At 43.3% G+C, this 22650-nt stretch overlaps 2 protein-coding genes across 2 annotated transcripts in view; both read right to left on the reverse strand.

Moving 5' to 3' along the window:
- Positions 1-2211: 2211 nt before the first annotated feature.
- On the reverse strand, positions 2212-10823 carry LOC120028458 (dapper 1-B-like). Its single transcript, XM_038973668.1, has 4 exons — positions 10617-10823; positions 4389-4521; positions 3894-4007; positions 2212-3698 (listed from the first exon to the last, which is right to left on the reverse strand). Exons 1-4 carry the CDS (start codon positions 10821-10823, stop codon positions 2212-2214), a joined length of 1941 nt encoding a protein of 646 aa, XP_038829596.1.
- Positions 10824-16609: 5786 nt separating this feature from the next.
- The window catches only part of LOC120028998 (protein Aster-B-like), a gene marked incomplete at its 5' end in the record, with an annotated part of 99031 nt that continues 92990 nt past the window's right edge, over positions 16610-22650 (reverse strand). The window contains 3 exons of the mRNA XM_038974285.1: positions 16610-20723; positions 21925-22045; positions 22252-22368. Of these exons, the coding sequence (XP_038830213.1) occupies positions 20634-20723; positions 21925-22045; positions 22252-22368 (328 nt within the window). The remainder of the gene's footprint in view (positions 20724-21924; positions 22046-22251; positions 22369-22650) is intronic.

Below are 22650 nucleotides of genomic sequence, written 5' to 3' on the forward strand. Positions count from 1 at the left end.
TTTTGTGCAGGGGTCCTGAGAGAAGTTTGTCCTGACTTGATCCCCTTTCATTGAACATGTAGAGAGCCTATTTTTCATAGTTTAGCTCTCACATTTCAGTATAGGCAGTCAGGTCCTGTGTAAGTGGCTGCGATTTGTTAATAGGAATCCACTGTTACTGTCATACCTGTTTTACCTTTGTTATATTTACTATTCTGTTCTCTGTTGCCTTGTTGTCTCCAGCCACTGTATGGACTGGATTCTCCTGGTCCTGGGGGCCCGGAGGGTGCAAGTCTTTGTACTTGCCCAAGTGATGGAACACTTGATTAAATTTACCAACTCATTACCAAACTTGTGACTGGAGTCAAGCGAGTTGGATGGGGGGGCGGGGATGTGTGCCCCCTCGGGTCCCCGGGGCCAGGACTGGGGGACGCTGTCATAGGCCAGATGGTGTTTGAGCTGCTAGTGGAGAATGGCTGTATTTTTTTTCAGTACAGGCAGTTATGTCAGTGGCTACGGTGTGCAGATAGGATTCCACTATTATTGTGACACCCATTGTATTTTATTTTGTGTTATTTAATGTTTTGTATCATTATATTGTTTTTTTGTATAATGCCTTGGTGGGTGTGATAAAGGACTGGGGATGTTGTATTGATGTCAATGTCTCCATGTTCTCAAATTTGAAAATAAATATGTGATATAGATATAAAAACAAAAGATTTGAATCCAGTGTTGTGCAACAGAACAGGAACTTCTGCCCTCTCTGTAATATGTTTCCGGCAGCAATCAAACTTGGCAATTAAGATTTGGCTTTATCTGTATTTAAAGGCTGTTTTCGATCAGATCCGCTTTAGCTGACGTCCACAGAGGTTGTTGTTTATGCGGTGTTGGAGGTGGAACTGTGTTAGAGCTGTTAAATCCACAAGCGGCTCCTGACATTATTCCTAAAGCGGATATTCTCTTTCACATATCATCTGTGGTAATCAACAGTGTCCCTTTCTCAATAAACCACCCCTGCATTCCCTAAAAAATAAATTTCACAGGTGTCACTTTGAAATGATTGCTAACACTTTATTTGCATAGTTCACATGTAGATGCTCTAGACTAACTATCTACTAACCTCATCCTTGACTTAAAGTTAACCCTTGGCCTAACCTTAACCTAACCCTTATTCTAAATCTAACCCTAACCGTAAGCCTACAGATACAATCTATCCAAATAAAGTGTGACTAAATTGTTTATCATTCACAATCTCTGTGCTTGCCTAAAGATGAGGGGGTTCAACCTTGGGACAAAGTTATTTTTAAGTTAAAAGGGTAAGGCCCAGGTTAGGGTTAGTATTTTCTACCATACTCTCAATCATGCAAGTGATGGAATAATGTCATTGCATTTCAGAATGAACAACTTTTTCTTAACTTGGTCTGTGAAAATATGCAGAAGCAGATGTTTGGAGAAAGATTAAGCAAATCTTGCTGTAAGTTTAAGGTGGTTTTACTGATATACCACAGGGGGGCGACATTGTATACTTTCTGTTATACAATGTTGCACACTGAAAGCAGTTTAGGCTGCCAGAGAGGCTATGACTACACAGGCAGCTCAATTTTTTTCACTTTTGACCAATCAGATCAGCTCTGAAAAATATCTGATTTGAAAATAACTATTTATATGTGAGAAATATCCAGTAGGCATAAATGAGTCCGCCACTCCAGGTTGAATACTAGAAAGTGTAAAATGAAACAAATGGCTTAAGAGACCACAACATCTTTATTTACAAACTACATTCATACAAACAAGGCCACAGGTAGGTATTTACAGAAGTGTGTGTGTGTGTGTTGACCCCTCACTGCAGTCGCCCCCTACATGGCCAGTGCTACAGACATTGGCTTCAGGTCCAGGCTGCAAGGTGGTGCAGCTAAGAGAAGAGAGGTAGCAGTTCACTTTCAGGTGTCCATATGTGACATGGCAGTGTTATCATCAGAGGATGACTTCATTAGACAAGTTGATGGTTAATGCACATTCTGATGATGGTGAAATGTGGTTTAGCTAGATATCATGATGCTGATCTTAGGCCAGTTACAGACATCTTAGTTTTTCCTGAAGGTAAAATAACTTCTGATTTTATGACAGTGCTGCATGAACCAGCAGAGGTAGACAGAGGGTGTAAACTGTAGGTTATGTAGGATGAACCATCAGACTGTGCAGGATATGGGCAGTAGAAGCAGTGACATATTTTCAGACTGTGGTCATGACTTTGAGAGAGCCGGCGCGGAATCGCAGAATCTTCTTCTTCAGGGCGTGAGAGGCTTTGATTTTGACAAAGGCCTTGGGCTGCGAGGAGGCCTCTGGGGAGGCCTTAGGGGAGGAGGAAGAGGAGGAAGCAGAGGGGGCCAGGCAAGGGGGCAGCTGCTGGGGCCATACCAGCCCCCCCTCATCAGAATCACTGGAGAGAGAGCTGGAGGCAGGGGAGTACACCTCACTCATGCTAGACTCTGACTCCCCAGGGGTGGCCCGCACATAGCCCTCTCCCCGACACAGAGGTGCTCTCTCTTGGTATTCTGAGAGGCAAGGCTGGGCATGGACCTGGGAGTGGTGGTTGGGGTTGGGATGAGAGCAGGCCTGGGTGTGGCAGGCCCTACGAGGTGGGCGTCTGTGGGCCTGCTCATCCTGGGTCTCCCCTTCCTCCTGGCTGAGCTCCAGGGTGGAGCACCAGCGTCGCCCCCCAGCGGTGTTCCTGTGCTGGGGGCCTGCATATGGGACCTGGCCCCTCTGGTGCTGGGGGTGCTCGGTTGTGCTGTACCTGCGCTTAGGGAGTGCCCTCTGCCCCATCAGACTGTTCTCAGACTGGGAGTGGCAGGTCTTGTGGCCAGGCTTCTTGGAGCTCTGTCTCTCCTCATGGCTTTTCTTCCCCATGGCCCTGGGTTTTGAGCTGCTCTGGTCTGGGGACACAAAGGTTCGGCTGGGCTTGGAGGGCTCTAGAAGATAGTGTGAGGGGGAGCATTCTGGAGGAAAGTGTGAAGGGGAGTGTACAGGGGTGTGGCAGGCCTGCCCAGGGATGTACTGGGCACTGACCAAGTGGTTATATGAAGCCGGGGAGTTGGGCAGCGGGTAGTGCTTTGGGGAATCAGACGCACTACTAAAACAAGGGTCCAGAGCGCCACAAGTGGGGTCCAGGGAGGGTGGATGGGCCCCGGCCAGGGAGTGGGGTCTGATGTGGGGGTAGGGTAAAGACCGATAACAGTCCTTCTCCATGGATGGGGCCTCTCCCCCCCATTCCTCCCTGTCTAGCGAGTCACACCACCAGGCCTGGCACTCAGGGTCAGGGTAGAGGTCCTGTGGGTCAGAGATGCAGTGCTCGGAGGTGTGAAGAGTGTGTTTCCTTCGCAGGCTGCTCTGCCTGTTGATGCTGGAGGAATAGGGGATGGAAGGGTCAGGCCCCAGGCTGGTACGAGGCATGCAGGGTCGGGGTGAGAGCGCGTAGCGATGGATGAGACCCAGGATGTAGCCTTTAACCCTCATGGCCTGCTGGAAATCCTCCTGAGTGGCCTGGTCCTCATCCTCCCAACCCTGGGCACAGTGTAGGTCCCACTGCCAGGGCTCCTTGGCCGTACCCTCCTCAGCGATTCCCTCAAGGTGTGGGTAGGGGGCAGAGAAGGAGAGGGGAACAGTGGCATGAGGGGCTGACTCCATCAGACTCTCACCTGTCAGCTGGAGGGCATATCCTGTAGACAGAGAGCACAGAGAGAAGTCAATTGATCAATTGACGGGTTTATTTTACTACTGATACGAGTACTTAATGCAACTAAAATAATGATGCAATAAAGTAAAGACAGTCCATGGTATTGTTGCTATGATACCATGAACCCTATTGTGGTTGAAAGAGAGCTGTTGATAGTGGAGAGTGGAGCTGAACTCACCCAGAGACTTGGGCCTCTCTGTGCTGCTGAAGCCCCAGCCAGGGTGGGGCTCTAGGAAGTCAGAGCGACAGGAATGCCCCTTTGGAGACTGGCTCTCACTCGACTCATAGAACCCTGGGAAACACAGATGATGTCACTCATTAGACCTCTATCAGGCTTTCTCAAACCATATGCTGACAAAACTCATTTCCAATTGTTTGTCCCTTTCACAAACCACAGAACAACTAACAGTAGCAAGAAGGGCATGAAAACAGCATTTGTCAAAACTAATGAAATGTTAGTCATTATATATGTACTTCGGGGAAATATAGGGCCACAATTCTTGTAAAAAAGTACACAGAAAATATACAGAACATGGGTCAAACACATGCAAAAAAGAAGTTTAATTTAAGTGTCTACATTAAGAAAAATATAACTACACAATGCCCCTCTGATGTGGTTCAGGGGTTAAAGTTCAAAAGTCAGAGAATTAAAAGGTGGTAGCATGAGGAGTACCTGAGCTGGGCCGACTGTTCCCCATGTCCCCTTGGGTCCCCTCATAGGTGACATCATCTGTGTCCACTCTCAGCTCGCCTACCTGCTGTTCCAGTGCCAGCATCAGCCCCCAGGGGGAGCTCTGGAGCGCACTCTGAAACAGACCAATACACAAGCATGATCACACAAACACAAGACATACAGTACCAGTCAAAAGTTTGGACACACCTACTCATTCAAGGCTTGTTCTTTATTTTGACTATTTTCTACATTGTAGAATACTAGTGAAGACATCAAAACTATGAAATAACACATGGAATCATGTACTAACCAAAAAAGTGTTAAACAAATCAAAATATATTATGACAGCTTTGCACACTCTTGGCATTATCTCAACTAGCTTCATGAGGTAGTCGCCTGGAATGCATTTCAATTAACAGCTGGGCCTTGTTAAAAGTTAATTTGTGGAATTTCTTAATGCGTTTGAGCCAATCAGTTGTGTTGTGACGAGGTAGGGGTGGTATACAGATGATAGCCCTATTTGGTAAAAGACCAAGTCCATATTATGGCAAGAACAGCTCAAATAAGCTAAGAGAAACGACAGTCCATCATTACTTGAAGACATGATGGTCAGTCAATCTGGAAAATTTCAAGAACTTTGAAAGTTTCTTCAAGTGCAGTCGCAAAAACTATCAAGCACTATGATGAAACTGTCTCTCATGAGGACCGCCACACGAAAGGAAAACCCATAGTTACCTCTGCTGCAGAGGATAAGTTCATTAGAGTTAACTGCACCTCAGAAATTTGCAGCCCAAATAAATGCTTCACAGAGTAACAGACACATTTTAACATCAACTGTTCAGAGACTGCGTGAATCAGGCCTTCATGGTTGAATTGCTGCAAAGAAACCACTACTAAAGGACACCAATAATAAGAAGAGACTTGCTTGGGCCAAGAAACACAAGCAATGGACATTAGACCGGTGGAAATCTGTCCTTTGGTCTGATGAGTCCAAATTTGACATTTTTGGTTTCAACCACCGTGTCTTTGTGAGACGCAGAGTAGGTGAACGGAAGATCTCTGGATGTGTGGTTCCCACCGTGAAGCATGGAGGAGGAGGTGTGATGTGTGGGGTTGCTTTGCCCGTGACACTGTCAGTGATTTATTTAGAATTCAAGACACACTTAACTAGGATGGCTGCCACAGCATTCTGCAGCGATACGCTATCCCATCTGGTTTGCACTTAGTGGGACTATCATTTGTTTTTCAACAGGACAATGACCCAACACACCTCCAGGCTGTGTAAGGGCTATTTGACCAAGAAGGAGAGTGGTGGTGCTGCATCAGATGACCTGGCCTCCACCCAACTCAACCCAATTGAGATGGTTTGGGATGAGTTGGACCGCAGAGTGAAGGAAAAGCAGCCAACAAGTGCTCAGCATATGTGGGAACTACTTCAAGACTGTTGGAAAAACATTCCAGGTAAAGCTGGTTGAGAGAATGCCAAAAGTGTCTAAAGCTGTCATCAAGGCAATCGGTGGCTACTTTGAAGAATCTAAAATCTAAAATATATTTTGATTTGGTTAACACTTTTTTGGTTACTACATGATTCCATATATGTTATTTCATAGTTTTGATGTCTTCACTAGTATTCTACAATGTAGAAAATAGTCAAAATAAAGAAAAAGCCTTGAATGAGTAGGTGTGTCGAAACTTTTGACTGGTACTGTACCTAATTATAAGTCAATGTGAATTATGACTAAGTGTAGTACTTTTTCCATTTAACTGGATGACAAAAACACACTATTTAGCTTATACAGATAACCTTATACCGAATGTTTTATTCCCACCTTTGGATAGTGGAGGTAGTATAGGCCTACAGACATTAGTGTGCATGACCGCATGGGCTGCATGCATGCTACTAAAGCCCCATTCCAGTTATGTAAGATACCTGAGGATGCAACTAGCTGGAACATGAATGATTCACTGTAGTGGGAAATGTGTTGAGATGTTATTTTTGTGGATGCACACGCAGCAGGACACACAAATCATACACCAGGGAGGAAGAAAAAGTGCAATTGGACATGCTTGTTCAAGTCAGCCAGGCAATTTCAGGTCATCTGAAGAGCACTCACAGCCAACACACACTAGCTACGCATTGCCTCCCCAGCACACACACACACTTCAATTTGCCTATTATGACTGTTGCTACATTATGTCATTTTAACAGATATCAGCAAAATGCTGTGACCTCCTCTACATTACAGAGTCTTTGGGATGGAGAGGCTGTTAGACAACTAACAGGAATTGCTGTGTGTGTGTGTGTGTGTGTGAGAGAGAGAGAGAGAGAGAGAGAGAGAGAGAGAGAGAGAGAGAGAGAGTGTGTGTGTGAGAGAGAGGCTTATTTCAAAAAGGATGTAGCTGTACACTGCTGGAATGCAAAGAATGTATTAAAAGTGACCAAGGTTTCAGCAGCAAGCGGACTCCATCAGAGAGTGGCAGGGAGGGGAAATTCTTCCTTGAATTAAATGAGAGTATGTAGAGCGTGCAAAGACAGATGAATGAAAAATTCAGTCTGTCATTTTGTCATAATAAGGAGCCAACCTTTACCTGAGCCAAACCAGCATCATACCAATGCAAGCTAACATAACGAGCTAGACAGTATAAAAACACTCCACATACTGTAGATCCCAATTTTCCTATTCAGATGCTGAGTAAAAAAACAACAAGCAGCACCATATCTGGTCATGAGGTTGGCTGCTGTTTTGGTCACTCAGCAGCGCTGGAATCATTTCTGGGATTCTGGGTCATTTTTCTCAGGCAGACTAGAGTAGATCAGTGTGATAGAAGCGCTGTGTTTGTGAAGAGACAAAATACCCAAGCCAGGCTGTGTCTACCTAAGCATCCATTATGCAATAAAACCTATTGGAGAGATGCTTTCTGTCACTAAACTAATATCAAACACGAAACCATTGTATTATGGTGGTTACTAATAGGTGAGTGGAAGAGATCTCCAGGTTTTATAGCTACCTGAGTGCGAGCAAAATAAATAATACAAGGAAAGAAGGAGGAAGAGAGTGTATTGGAAATCAATATATCCATGACACACTTTCACCCAATTGATCATTAGGCCTAGGTCCTCCGGCAAGCTCACATGGATCTAGAACTAGCAGGCACTGTGACAATTAGGCTGGCTAATTAAAACATAATGACACAGAACACAAACAAAGCTTTGAGGACACACACACAGGACACATACACAAACATAGCTGACTTCCAGAGTGTGTAGCTCTGTAGGGGTCTCATTCATGACTCACTCACTCCCTTTCATGACGATACTTTTGATTCTGATGCATTATTAATTAACGCCTCTTGGCTCCCAGATCTCATAACGCACACTGCCTGGTGTCATTACTATTTGACTGCATCTTGTGCTCTCTCCGGTGGAGAGAGGGATGGAAGGGGAGCAGCCAGGCAGCTTCGTGGCAGCACACAGACATGCATGCACACACACACCATGTTTACATAACAGGCGTGAATGGGGCATGCAGGCTGCACACTCCAGCCTCTGTGGTCTGCCTCCCCAGAAAGGACAACAGGCTCTGAATGGACTCTATCCAGCTTGACTTCAGTCAGTCAGTGCTCAGGTGACACAGCTGCTCAGAGCCTCCAGACCAGAGGGAAGCTAGGTTAAAGGGACAAAGCCCGAGCCCAGGCAGTGCTCACCCACACATATCATCAGTCACTCAAAGCCCCGAGCCCAGGAAGCTCTCACCCACCCATATCATCAGTCACTCAAAGCCCCGAGCCCAGGAAGCTCTCACCCACCCATATCATCAGTCACTCAAAGCCCCGAGCCCAGGAAGCTCTCACCCACCCATATCATCAGTCACTCAAAGCCCCGAGCCCAGGAAGCTCTCACCCACCCATATCATCAGTCACTCAAAGCCCAGAGCCCAGGAAGCTCTCACCCACCCATATCATCAGTCACTCAAAGCTCCGGGCCCAGGCAGCTCTCACCCACCCAGACATCAGCCACTCAAAGCCCCGGGCCCAGGCAGCTCTCACCCACCCATATCATCAGTCACTCAAAGCTCCGGGCCCAGGCAGCTCTCACCCACCCAGACATCAGCCACTCAAAGCCCCGGGCCCAGGCTGCTCTCACCCACCCAGACATCAGTCACTCACTGCTGAGAAGGGAACTCACACTAATGATGTGGCACTCTATGGAAGACATGGGCACACGGCGTCTTAGACATGCCCAAATGACCACACACTGAGGCCAAGCACATAGATCAATAGAGACGCAGATGTATGCACTCGCACACACACAAGTCTATCGACACACACGCACACACGGGCTTGCTAATGCTTGCACTCTCCAAACACACACAGCATGGTGGCTCAGAGTGGGGTCAATGTCTTGTGCTTTACCAGCTGCTGTCTGGCATGGCATGGCTGTCAGCAACTACACACTGGGCCTCTGGGCCTATAGAGAGGACAGGAGGCCCTGGGGCAAAAGCAAAGGCCAAGGAAACTCTCCCCAACACTCCCAGGAGAGGGCAACATGGGTCAGTTGCTTCTATGTGAACCTGCCTTAAATCCCCCACACAACATAGACTCTCTACATGCAATATGAGATTGGGTCCAGTGGGAAACACATGGAGAAGTGGTGATTGAAGGGCTCAATAGAGGGGGTTCAATTAGACATTGATGTCACATAATTCTCCAACCAATAATCTCCAAGGAATTTTCTGCGAAATTATTTGCATGCTTGGAAAGACAATGAAGTTAATATCTGTCAGTATCTATCGATCCAAATGGACAGATCCCTCAAATGGACCGACCGGAATGACTTAATGAAATGTGCACAACAAATTGCGAGAAAATATGCGGCATTTAGGGGCAGTCACTCGTCGAACAGTGTAAAAAATAGTATTTACCATCACGGTCGAAGCGGAGCCAGTTTGCCCTGCGTTGACATCTCATTAGGTGATGTGTTCCAGTTGTGCATTCAAAGCGGCGGCCGAGGTGCATGATTCGCCTGTCGGCGCACCGAGGCCCTCGTGTGCATTAGTATTCCTCTCCATATGCGCCTATTGTTTGGGCCGCGGCGGAGGAGAGGAACGTGGGGGGAAGCTGGGAGGAGAGGGAGGCGGCTGCTTTAATTTCTTTCACCCTCTTTTATAGAAGCTTTCTATTGAGAACAGTGGGCCGTGTGCGAGTCGATGGTGTAGTGTAGTCTAAAGGCTACTAGCCTGTATATCTTTTCTTTTTTTAAAGATAGAGGGCTGAAAATTGGGCGTAAGGAGATAACTGTGACATCCCATTCATTCCAAAGAAAAACATGTATTTTTTGAAGTTATGTTTTATTTTTTTACAAAAGCCCATTTTTTCTATAATAGGCTAATGTTAAGCATGCGTAATAGTTGCCATCGCGGATAGCTAACGCTCTTTTTTATTATTTGGGATGACATCGGTTGGATGGTCGGATTCTCTGTACGCGTGGTGATTTGAGTGATGGGACACGCATCACGCCCACCTCTGGCATCATAGTTCCTAACGTTAGTTCCCACAAGGACATCGAAAATCTCCACAGTCTAAAGAAACGTGCCTCATAACTTATATCTAAATCATATCATATATGATGCTATACTATTAATATCAGATGAAAATGTATTTAATACAAATGTAACTATTCACATGTCCTATCAGCTCCCATTATGAACTCATTTGAAAAATAAAAGTAAACGAATGAATATGTATAAACACTTGCTAAGTAAAATACAACATAAATGTAGGACCATGCAGGGACCATGCAGGGAACAATGGGTCATTAAACGGTGGACTGCAAAAGACGGGTGCTCCAACCCCCATTCCGTTTCCCCAAGGCATATATTTGCAGCCGAAGGATGGGAACGATTAGATCCTTTCAGATGGGGATACTATTAATCAAGTTAAGTAACTTTTCTTGCAGATAAGTTTCGTCGCTGGACAATAGGCACACACCACCAATGCATTGTCCACTAACGGGGGAAACAAATCGTATTTTATATAGGCTACGTAGCCTATCCCTCTATAGAGCCTAGGGGTAAACTGGGGGTTAATCGCAGTGGCGACCGACCACCCTGGTCGAGTAGCCATTCTGTGCACTACAAAAATGTTCCTACGAGGTGAATTAGCCTATCTATTTGTCACATAAAAAGGCAACAATGTCCAAACTACCTCCACCTCTTTTAAACTTCTTACCAGATGACGTCTCAATGTCAAGTTCTCTTGCCCCCAGCTGCTGAAACCCGATAGCTCGTTCCTTGTGTAATTTTCGGGCATGGGCTCCCCCAGGGCCAGAGCACCGAGGACCAGGCACTCCTGCCTCTGCTTGCGGAGCTCCAGCTCACAGAGTCCGGTCAGACTGGCCTCCATACGCTCCTTATTCCGACTGCGCTCCGCAGTCATTGGGAAAGAAAAGGCACCGTACATGGTTCCAAAACCTTTTCCAATGGTTTGATAGAAACACCTGAATTACTTACAATATTTATTTTACAAAATATTATTGCTCAAGTCCTTATCTTGTTGTTTTTTAACCCCCTTGTTGCAACCAGTTTTGTTCTTCATCGCACATGTGGATATCCAAGCTGATTTCTTTGCATTAGGTTAGGCTATAACGCTGGTTGCCTATTTGCAGCATGAGTGCCTGTGGCTGTGCGCTATACATTTTCTATTTCGCAGCTGTCAGACGTAGAATGGTGTGATCCGCCCTCCTCCACAGTCTATTGGCTCTGATATCGCAGTCAGGATTTCATCCACCCCTTGAAATCTAGCCCCAATTGTCATTTGATGAAGAATGCTGTGTGTCTTGGTGGGATGGCTATAGCCCATTCCCTATGTATTTTCTCATTAACTTTACGCACTATACATCTTCCCCAGCCATGCACACTCGAATACTGTGGGTTGAGGCTGGTTGGATGGTGTCATCCTGTTGATGGCATGTTTCATTATGTCATTTTGAATGAAATATGACGATAAATAAGAGGGTCAAGAGATATGAATGGCCAATAACCCTTATCATCAATAGTATCGTTAGTCATATCCCATCCAGTAAGCAACAGGAAGTAACAAATATATTTTAGACATCTTTTCCAGAAGTTGCCATCAGGTGCAATTTAGGTGCTGAATGAAAGATGAAAATACATTTTAAAAAATACCTATTTTCCAGATGTTGAAAGTACAAAATGACTTTGAAAATACGTAATTTTTTGTCATTGATTCTATGACTAAATTTCACCTGCACATACTGTACATTCTCAATTAAGTAAGCATGATATTACAATAATACTTTTCCAAGCCCATTAATATAAGAAAAGAGGAGACAACTGATGATTGCAAAAGAATATTTATTTTTGTTCCCTTCTGTCACATCCACTGGCAGCAATGATGTTCAAACCTATAAAATAAACCAATAGACCACTCCAACTAGAATAACATTCTCAGTAAGGGTTACATCATTTTTATTGTATTGCTATGACTGTTATATGTTGTTGTGTATCTATCTACCTTAGTTGAGTCTGTAAGTGACTCCGGATAAGAGTAGATAGAGTACATTAGAGTAAAGTTGGGAAGAATACAGTACCCTATACTTTTCATTACTGTACTCTACTGTCCCCTAGCTAAATAAGGTTAGCTGATCTGGACATTTCTGACAAGTTATAAATAGCTTTGTAAGGTATGCAATGACTGACATGACAAGAGGAAAGCTGATGATGCACTACCCAATTTCGAAATTGCACCTTGTGCATTCTATTACAACTTTCAAGAGTAAGTTGAAAGCCGGACTGAGTTCTTAAAATGTGTATTATTTTATTATTATCTGGGTTTTTTGGGGGGGGGGGGGGGGGGCTGCCGACCTCTCCCACACAGCCTAACGCCTCCTCTGCTCCCACACAGCCCAACGCCTCCTTCTGCCCCCACACAGCCTAAATCCTCCTTCTGCTCCCACACAGCCTCCTTTTGCTCCCACACTTCCTATGCCTCACAGTCCTGTGGCTGCGCCTCCTAGGGACTGGGCGAGCACGAGAGTAGCGTCTGCGTCTGGGCGTTATGATGATAGATGATATTTCAAACTACACAGATTGAGTGGCTGAACCCGCGCCATGCACGCCATGCACGCCTCCAACTCAATCATCAAGTTTGCGGACGACACTACAGTGGTAGGCTTGATTACCAACAACGACGAGACGGCCTACAGGGAGGAGGTGAGGGCCCTCGGAGTGTGGTGTCAGGAAAATATCCTCACACTCAACGTCAACAAAACAAAGGAGATGATTGTGGACTTCAGGAAACAGCAGAGGGAGCACCCCCCTATCCACATCGACGGGACAGTAGTGGAGAGGGTAGTAAGTTTTAAGTTCCTCTGCGTACACATCACGGACAAACTGAATTGGTCCACCCACACAGACAGCGTTGTGAAGAAGGCGCAGCAGTGCCTCTTCAACCTCAGGAGGCTGAAGAAATTCGGCTTGTCACCAAAAGCACTCACAAACTTCTACAGATGCACAATCGAGAGCATCCTGTCGGGTTGTATCACCGCCTGGTACGGCAACTGCTACGCCCACAACCGTAAGGCTCTCCAGAGGGTAGTGAGGTCTGCACAACGCATCACTGGGGGCAAACTACCTGCCCTCCAGGACACCTACACCACCCGATGTCACAGGAAGGCCATAAAGATCATCAAGGACAACAACCACCCGAGCCACTGCCTGTTCACCCCGCTATCATCCAGAAGGCGAGGTCAGTACAGGTGCATTAAAGCAGGGGCCGAGAGACTGAAAAACAGCTTCTATCTCAAGGCCATCAGACTGTTAAACAGCCACCACTAACATCAAGTGGCTGCTGCTGTCACGTTCTGACCTTAGTTCTTTTGTTATTTCTTTGTTTTATGGTCAGGGCGTGAGTTGGGTGGGTTATCTATGTTTGTTTTTCTATGTTGGGTTTTTCGTTTGGCCTGATATGGTTCTCAATCAGAGGCAGGTGTTAGTCGTTGTCTCTGATTGGGAACCATATTTAGGGAGCCAGTTTTCTATTGTGTTTTGTGGGTGGTTATTTTCCGTGTCAGTGTTTGTCCCACACGGAACTGTTTCGGTTTGTATTTCACGTATCGTTTATTGTTTTGTTTCTGTGTTCGTTTGTATCATTAAAATATATTATGGACACATACCACGCTGCGCATTGGTCCTCCGATCCTTGTTACTACTCCTCCTCAGTTGAGGAGGAGGACAGCCGTTACAGCTGCCAACATACTGACTCAACTCCAGCTCACTTTAATAATGGAAATTGATCAAACATGTATCACTAGCCACTTTAAACAATGCCACTTCATATAATGTATATGTATATACTGTACTCTATATCATCTACTGCATCTTGCCATCTTTATGTAATACATGTATCACTAGCCACTTTAAACTATGCACTTTTATGTTTACATACCCTACATTACTCATCTCATATGTATATACTGTATTCGATACCATCTACTGCATCTTGCCTATGCCGTTCTGTACCATCACTCATTCATATATCTTTATGTACATATTCTTTATCCCTTTACACTTGTGTGTATAAGGTAGTAGTTGTGGAATTGTTAGGTTAGATTACTCGTTGGTTATTACTGCATTGTCGGAACTAGAAGCACAAGCATTTCGCTACACTCGCATTAACATCTGCTAACCATGTGTATGTGACAAATAAAATTTGATTTGATTTGATTTATTTACAGTTTTCCGCGTCAATGACATACGTCATCACATTCACATGATGCAACAACCAACAAAGCAAATCACTTGTGACTTCATCCCCATGGGACTATAAAAAGGGACTGCACGGCATCCCTCTGAATTCAGATGATATTTTGGAACGATCATGGATTCAATAGTTTTATACTAAATCAGAAGCATCAACAGTAGTTGCCACAGATGTGGTTCTACTGTGGTTCTACTCCCGCGCCATACTGAGAAGTTACACCCCAAAAGTCCCTTCAGTGACCAATGGGGGCTTCGGCCGGGCAATATTTGTCTGGCAGGCCAGCCTTGACAACAAGAGCGGTGGCAATCACCCATTGAAAATATGGTGGATTTCTCTATTTAGTTTTTTATTTTCTTTGCTTAAAATGTTTATTTCAAAAGTATATTTATTTGAATAAATAAATATATTTTAATATAACTCTCATTATTCATGTCTGTATGTCTTTGTATATATTTGGGTAAATATTGTAAAACAAAATGTATTAAAGACATTTTTTATTTAATTATCATTACTGTGATACAAATTAAATATAACTTCAAAGAGATAAAAATTACATACTTAAAATGTGGAGGCTCAAAATACCCATTTTAAGAGAAACATGGTATCTCAATTACCTTGAAAAGGCCTTTATGTAAGACATATTAGCTTGTTCTGTCACACCCTGATCTGTTTCACCTGTCTTTGTGATTGTCTCCACCCCATCCAGGCGTCGCCCATCTTCCCCATTATCCCTTGTGTATTTATACCTGTGTTCTCTGTTTGCCTGTTGCCAGTTCATCTTGTTTGTCAAGCTTACCAGCGTTTGTCCTGTCAGCTCCTGGTTTTTCCCCAGCCTCTTTTTCTCACCCTCCTGGTTTTTGACCCTTGCCTGTCCTGACCCTGAACCTACTGCCTGACCACTCTACCTGAGTCTGCCTGCCGTCCTGTACCTTTGCCCCATCTGGATTTCCGACCTCTGCCTGACCCTGCCTTTCTGTACCTTTGCCTATATTGCTCTAATAAACATTGTTACTTTGTTACGTCTGAATCTGGGTCTTACCAAAATAGCAACACTTGTGTATGTTTCATAGAAATATATATTTCATAGAAATACCCATATACAATTTTGAATGAGAAAAAGTCCAAAAATATATTAGTATCACATTGGTGTACATATGATCCCGCAACATGTTCCCGCAATACACATTTCTGAATGTCAAGAAAGGTCTTTGAGGATAAGGAACTGCTTTTGCAAGGAGAACAGTGAACTCTGAAATCTGATGGTCAAAATATTGACATATTTTGAGAAGGTATGAGTAATGAATTTGTTGTGCGCATGGGGATTTCTGTACTAATTAATTACTGATGTGTTGTTGTAGAATAATGGCTGAAGCAGGAACAACCCACACACATATAGTGCTAGAGGTATATTTATTTTACAGGCTACATAGCGTAATATTAGTCTGGTAAATATGTATCCAGTACTACAAGCGTGGGATGGCATTATTCTAAAAAACACGTAAATCCGTCCTTCATTGACAGCCTACTTAGTATGCGTAGATGAACCATGTCCCCATCTTGTGGCCTAAATAATAATTGCATTACCATGCCGCAAGGGCATGGCTGAGCGTTTCTTGAATTATATTTATAATTTACCATAGTTAGTTAATCTGTGTCGTTTACAGTGGAGCAAATGAAGCATAGTGGGCAGAACAAGTAGGGAGATGAGGCGAAGACAAGCATGAGCTAGCGAGATCCTATTGGCGCGTTGTAGAACGTATTTGCATATTTATGTCATGGAACGGCTCCTCTGTGAAGTGCGCGTGTGCACAAACCAATTTCGACTGTGCACTGCTTGTAAACAACGCAATTTTTCAAAACTTTGGCAAAGCGTCAAGTCTATACAACTTGGTGCACTGTGTTCGTAACATATTCTAGTTTTGGGAGAGTAAAAAAGTATTGAGATCAGATGTTTATTAATCGATGAGAAAATGATTAGGTGTTGAGAAAACGTTCAAAACGGATGCTTCAGTTTTATATCCCCTGTGACGTGTCTGGGTTACCCTTCTGTCTGTGGTTTCCTTTTGCAAGGGTGTAGACTTCGTTCTAACGCGTATAAACACAAATTAATCACGCAGCTGACCAAATTACGCAAAATATGACTTCTGGGTTAACAGAGATTAAATATAGTATATCCAGATGTGCTTGATAAAAGTTGTTATTAATCAAGACTGTAAGAACCCCAGAATCTAGCTAGTTTATTCATCAAGACAATCCTAAACTATGTTTCACTCACCAATGTTCCCCTCTTTGCCTTGCTGTTGTTGCTGATGTAGTTCTTGTAGGCTTCATCAAGGAGAACATATATTTTAAAAGAGAAAACGTCACAAATCTTGAATCTTTTTGTTCAATTTTTATTCATACCTCCAATCTCTACTTCACATCTACCAGAAAGCCACTTTATCTTAGTCTCTATTAGGCAAAGTCATTGGCAAGTCAAAACCCACGCACAGCGCAGGTTTGATTCTCTTGTCAGTGTGTGTAGACTGCAGATATACACAACGTATACTTACAGTATACCATATATAAATCTAATTAAGAATCCTTTTACAGATCAAAACAGGTCTAAAAAACAAACATTAGGTTTTTGAACTGAGCTACACCAGTAAGATAATGCCAAGACACACGTGTTAAAAGTGTGTTCAGTAGTCATTTGTTCAGTAGTAATTTTCAAGAAGGTTGGGACTCCTGTAAGTTAGCCAGAGATTCAACAAGGCATATTTCAATTAATGTAGTCAGTGAAGAACACAACGTATGCAGTAATGGTGCTGTCAAGACATCTGGAGCCTTGGTTACAGAGCTTTAGAGCCAGAATAGCAATCATACAATCATACTTGCTAATGCCAAAATATGTGAGAGCGTGCGCAAAAAAAAAAGAAGCTAATCAGATCTATGAGAGGTCATGAGTTATATTTTTTAGGTGATTGCTTGTAATGCTGAATAATATGATTGAATAGCCTGTGTTTTCTATGAATATTGTTACAATATGGTATAATAAATAGCTTGTTGCATAAACAAACATCAACCATACCCTTATAACTAGTTCATGTTTACTCATATGACACATAACATGCTATAATTCTGCATAACAGCTAATTCCATACTTATAAACTAGTTATAATGTTTTGTGGTATTGTCATGAATTTCAGAATTAGATGACTTTAAGTTAACATTTGGAATGAATGACAATTAATACACCCATCTTATGCAGACATTCTAGTTGCTAACATGAGAAACCCATGGGTATGTTACCGTGCTTCTTTCAGATTATTTGAAATGGTCCATTTCAATTACTGAAATAAATTTAGAAATCCAAGCAATTTTATAACTCAAAAAGTCCATACACTTAAAAAATAAACAAAGCATTTCAATCACATTTTCACATATGAAATATAATCACATATTTGAAACATAACCCCAGCATATCTTTCAGTATAATATAGCTTGATTGTGAAAGGGATTTCTATAAAACAGAAATATTTTCCAATCACTGTTATTCAGATCTTAAGATGTCCATAAATGACCAATAATACACGCTGCAGGAGAGCCAAGCCTAAAACATGCTCATTCAGTAACATCGGAAACCCAGAATTAGAATCTAGCCTGTCATGAGAGATCACTCATTCAGTAACTCACCAATGCAACGCCAGCACACATTAAAGCCGGGGAGTCAAACATACTCAACATACTTTAAAACTACTAAAACCAAATCGAAACTGTGTAGAAATCATATAATGGACTTACATTCATACAGTTTCTTGACTGTGTCCAGCTTGTTATCAATCACCGAAATTAAAGCTAGACAGTCAGAATAGAGGATTTTCTTTGTTGCACTTTTTGATTGCGAGTAAATACTGTAGAACACATTTTCAAAACGTCACTCCGGACCTCGTTCGTTGAGGACCGAATGCGGCCCCCGGGGCAAAATCCGTTTGATGCCCCTGCATTAAAGAGATAGATATCCACTCCTTCACAGTTCACGCACAACCCACTCCTGTCCGGTCTAACCCTGAAATATTTAAGCGAGAACAGTCACTCACAAAATCATGTAATTACATCATCAAGTGAACAGAAATGTGTTGAAATGAAATTTCAATCAAAGTTACAGAGTAAGCATTCTATTATATTGGATACACATAATACTTTTTAGAATGCAAAAAGGGCTTCCGTTTCACTATAACATAAGGGCTGCAATACCACTGAATTTCTTTCATTCAACATTTGGAAGGTCTTTAAAGTGCAGTACTGTTTCTCTTTTTGGAAGTGATTTTATCACTGAGCTCATGCCGCAGCTAGGGGTTACACTTCAGACATTGCCTACCTGAGGTTAATCCAGCAGGTATTTACTTGTCTTTCAATAAATCAATGACAAATAGCTAATTGAAAATGAATGACATCTTCTGAAGGCTTTATCTACCCTCTGTTATGGTTCAATTGAATTGTGTACAGATTCCAACACAAACACTGGACATGGAGAGTGGGGGTGTGTATATGATTTTGAATAAGCAGGGATGCAGGTTGTTGATATGGATAAGCAAAGAGGGTGTGTGTGTGTATGGTTGAGTCAAGCCACTTGGCATGGACACAGAGATGTCCATATGGGCTGATTGTAAACTGTTAGCCAGAGAGGCTAATGCAAGGCTGCATCCAAACACATGGGCATTATAAAAGGCAGTTTGGCTACATGTGCCAGAAATGAAATGTTGAGACACATCCATGTGTGGAATGATAGAAATGTCACACTGTATAAATTAACACATGTGCACACACACACGCACACAGAAACATACAGTACACTCAAGCACACATGCATACTAGACATGTCACAGACATATCTGGCATGCTTTTCTGAAGAAAACAGTTTTCTTTATAAATTATTGTACCCAGCTAGAGCTCTGATAACTTTCCTATATACATAAATAAACAATTAATATATGCTATGCGTATATATCTTGAAATATTCAATATTGAAATATACATATATATTTCAAATATATTTATATAATTATTTTAATCTTCAAACATTTTTAAGAGATATAGTCACAGTTTAGTAATAAAACACTTATGTAAGAACACAGGTCTCCCTAATTGTCTTGCTGCAGTATCCCTTTTTCAAGTATCAATGACTTCTTAGTCTGCATGCTGTCTTTTCCAACACAAAAGACTACTGGTCAAGTTGTACTACATTCTTGGGTCTTATGGATCCGTACAAACTAATTTTGATAAATGTGCAACAAATGGAACTAATTAACACTGTGCATAAAACAAATCACCAGTAACTGATAAATAAAAGCTCTGTATTGTTGCCGTACTTTGAAAGTAGAAGTGACAGGCTAGCTATCATTCATAAAAATTGATCAAAATACTGTTCCACAACTGATAAGTTGATAAGTCTGATGGACAATGAACTGCATTACCCAACTAGTAAAATAGTGGCAATACAACGTTAAGCTAATTCATAAACCTTCAAGAAGACTCTAAATTCCATAAATTCCTGTTGTTAACAGGAGATCCATTTGCCACCAAGCATGGATGTTTTGACACGCCACATTACATATCCTCTCTATCCCCAACAACATCCTGCAATCTCTTAACGTTTCTCTTTATTGAGTACCTGTGAGATGGTATCCTCCTCCACCTAAGTCAATCATTATGCAAATTCCAACACAACAGCCTAGCTCTAGGTGATTAGGGAAACCAGCCCTGATGCACTGTTGAGCCTGGGGGAAAAACAAGGCAGTTGAGACATTTCAGTGGAAATGTGCTTGGACATACATATACTCTATAATATATATTTGCTGGTGATCCTGCTACTCTAGAGCATGATCTGTGGCCACGATCAGAGGAGTTCATAAAAGGGACACTGCAGCGCGGACCTGTAGGGGAGGATCGGTTTGGAACAGTCAAGGGAGTATAGAAAGTCTTGAGACTGTAGGTCCCCTTTCCTCGTCTATCTTTCCTCTTTTGTTTGTCTTTAGACACTCACAGAGCAGGAATGGAACCACAGACAGACGCTCATTGAGAGGAGTTAAGGTGAGGAGTAAAATCACATGCTGAGCTTTTTGTTGTCCTCCATTCCCCATGTGGCAATGGCTGACAGTACAATGTCCTTCCAACATTAAAAGACAAAGAAAAATAAGAGACAGAAGTGGCGTCAAGGTAAGCAGAGCTGTTGCCTTCCCACGATGCCTCAGTGCTGTGGGAACCCCACTGTTCAATTCCTGTCTGTGATAGGGGCACTTCCTGACTTGCGGGGTCATGACCTCTGTGAGCTGGGGGACGGCAGCCGGTAGGCGGTCCCTGTCACACTGGGGCCAGCTTGCCTGGCGGTCGGTTGGTCTCTTGTCTCTCTTTGTTTTGTTTGCATACTTATACACAAACAGTTCCTATATTGCACACCATGCCCTCATGGCCTAAGCTCGTATGTCAGTGGTAACGGCTTCTTTTCTCCTCAGCTTCTGAGCTGTAGTCCCTTAAGCCAATGCCCCTTTGAAGGTTCAGTAGAGAGTCTTTCATCTGTAGAGGAAAACAGAAAACATTAAAACCCTGCAAGTAACTATAATCATAGTTTCTTATGAGAAATATCTTTCACACTTTGAGACCCTGCAAGAAAACCTAGAGGATTTGATTCTTAGCCTTGTGTTAATGCTTGTAACTGTATCTGTCCTCTGTGTTCCCTACCTGGTCTAATAGTACCACTGTTCCCTACCTGGTCTGATAGTACCACTGTTCCCTACCTGGTCTGATAGTACCACTGTTCCCTACCTGGTCTGATAGTACCACTGTTCCCTACCTGGTCTAATAGTACCACTGTTCCCTACCTGGTCTGATAGTACCACTGTTCCCTACCTGGTCTAATAGTACCTCTGTTCCCTACCTGGTCTAATAGTACCACTGTTCCCTACCTGGTCTGATAGTACCACTGTTCCCTACCTGGTCTGATAGTACCACTGTTCCCTACCTGGTCTGATAGTACCACTGTTCCCTACCTGGTCTAATAGTACCTCTGTTCCCTACCTGGTCTAATAGTACCACTGTTCCCTACCTGGTCTAATAGTACCACTGTTCCCTACCTGGTCTAATAGTACCACTGTTCCCTACCTGGTCTGATAGTACCACTGTTCCCTACCTGGTCTGATAGTACCACTGTTCCCTACCTGGTCTGATAGTACCACTGTTCCCTACCTGGTCTGATAGTACCACTGTTCCCTACCTGGTCTAATAGTACCTCTGTTCCCTACCTGGTCTAATAGTACCACTGTTCCCTACCTGGTCTAATAGTACCACTGTTCCCTACCTGGTCTAATAGTACCACTGTTCCCTACCTGGTCTAATAGTACCACTGTTCCCTACCTGGTCTAATAGTACCACTGTTCCCTACCTGGTCTAATAGTACCACTGTTCCCTACCTGGTCTGATATTACCACTGTTCCCTACCTGGTCTGATAGTACCACTTTTCCCTACCTGGTCTGATATTACCACGGTTCCCTACCTGGTCTGATAGTACCACGGTTCCCTACCTGGTCTGATAGTACCACGGTTCCCTACCTGGTCTAATAGTACCACTTTTCCCTACCTGGTCTAATAGTACCACTGTTCCTTACCTGGTCTGATAGTACCACTGTTCCCTACCTGGTCTGATAGTACCACTGTTCCCTACCTGGTCTGATAGTATCACTGTTCCCTACCTGGTCTAATAGTACCACTGTTCCCTACCTGGTCTAATAGTACCACTGAGGATTTGATGATCTCTCTCCACTTCTGCAGCTCAGCGTCATGGTAAAGCTGTTGGGACTCCAGGAGCTGGGCCCACTCCATCTGCGTCTGGGGCAGTTTACTAGACAGAAATACACACATACTATCAAACACACCCAGATGCCACACGTTTTTTGAGGTTGGGAAAACAGGATGAAGCCCATGTGGTTTTCAGATTAAACTAAACAGGCATATGCAGTCTGGGTTTGACTAAGTACACAGTCATATCAATTCTAGTATTATGTAGACAATTGGCATAATGCCAAAAACCTATGGGTGGTTAGCGACTTAGCGTACCTTTCATGTATCCGCAGCCCTTGCCAGGTGGTAAGATGCTGTGCAGAATACTCCAGCATCGACAGCTTATAGAACAGCATCATGTTGAGGAACACCAGCAAAACCAGGCTGAAGGAGGAGAGGAAAACAGAAGAATGTAAGGGACAAAGGAAAGAAGATGAGTAATGAAAGCTACACAGCTGCTTTAGTCTGCATATTCATTAACCTCTACAGGATCGGTGTCCTGACCTCGGGACGGTTGAGCTAATGTAGGCTAATGTGATTAGCATGAGGTTGTAAGAAACAAAAAAAATTCCCAGGACATAGACATATCTGATATGTGCAGAAAGCTTAAATTCTTGTTAATCTAACTGCACTGTCCAATATACAGTAGCTATTACAGTGAAAGAT

This window comes from Salvelinus namaycush, chromosome 34 (genome assembly GCF_016432855.1).
Source record: "Salvelinus namaycush isolate Seneca chromosome 34, SaNama_1.0, whole genome shotgun sequence".
NCBI lineage: Eukaryota > Metazoa > Chordata > Actinopteri > Salmoniformes > Salmonidae > Salvelinus > Salvelinus namaycush.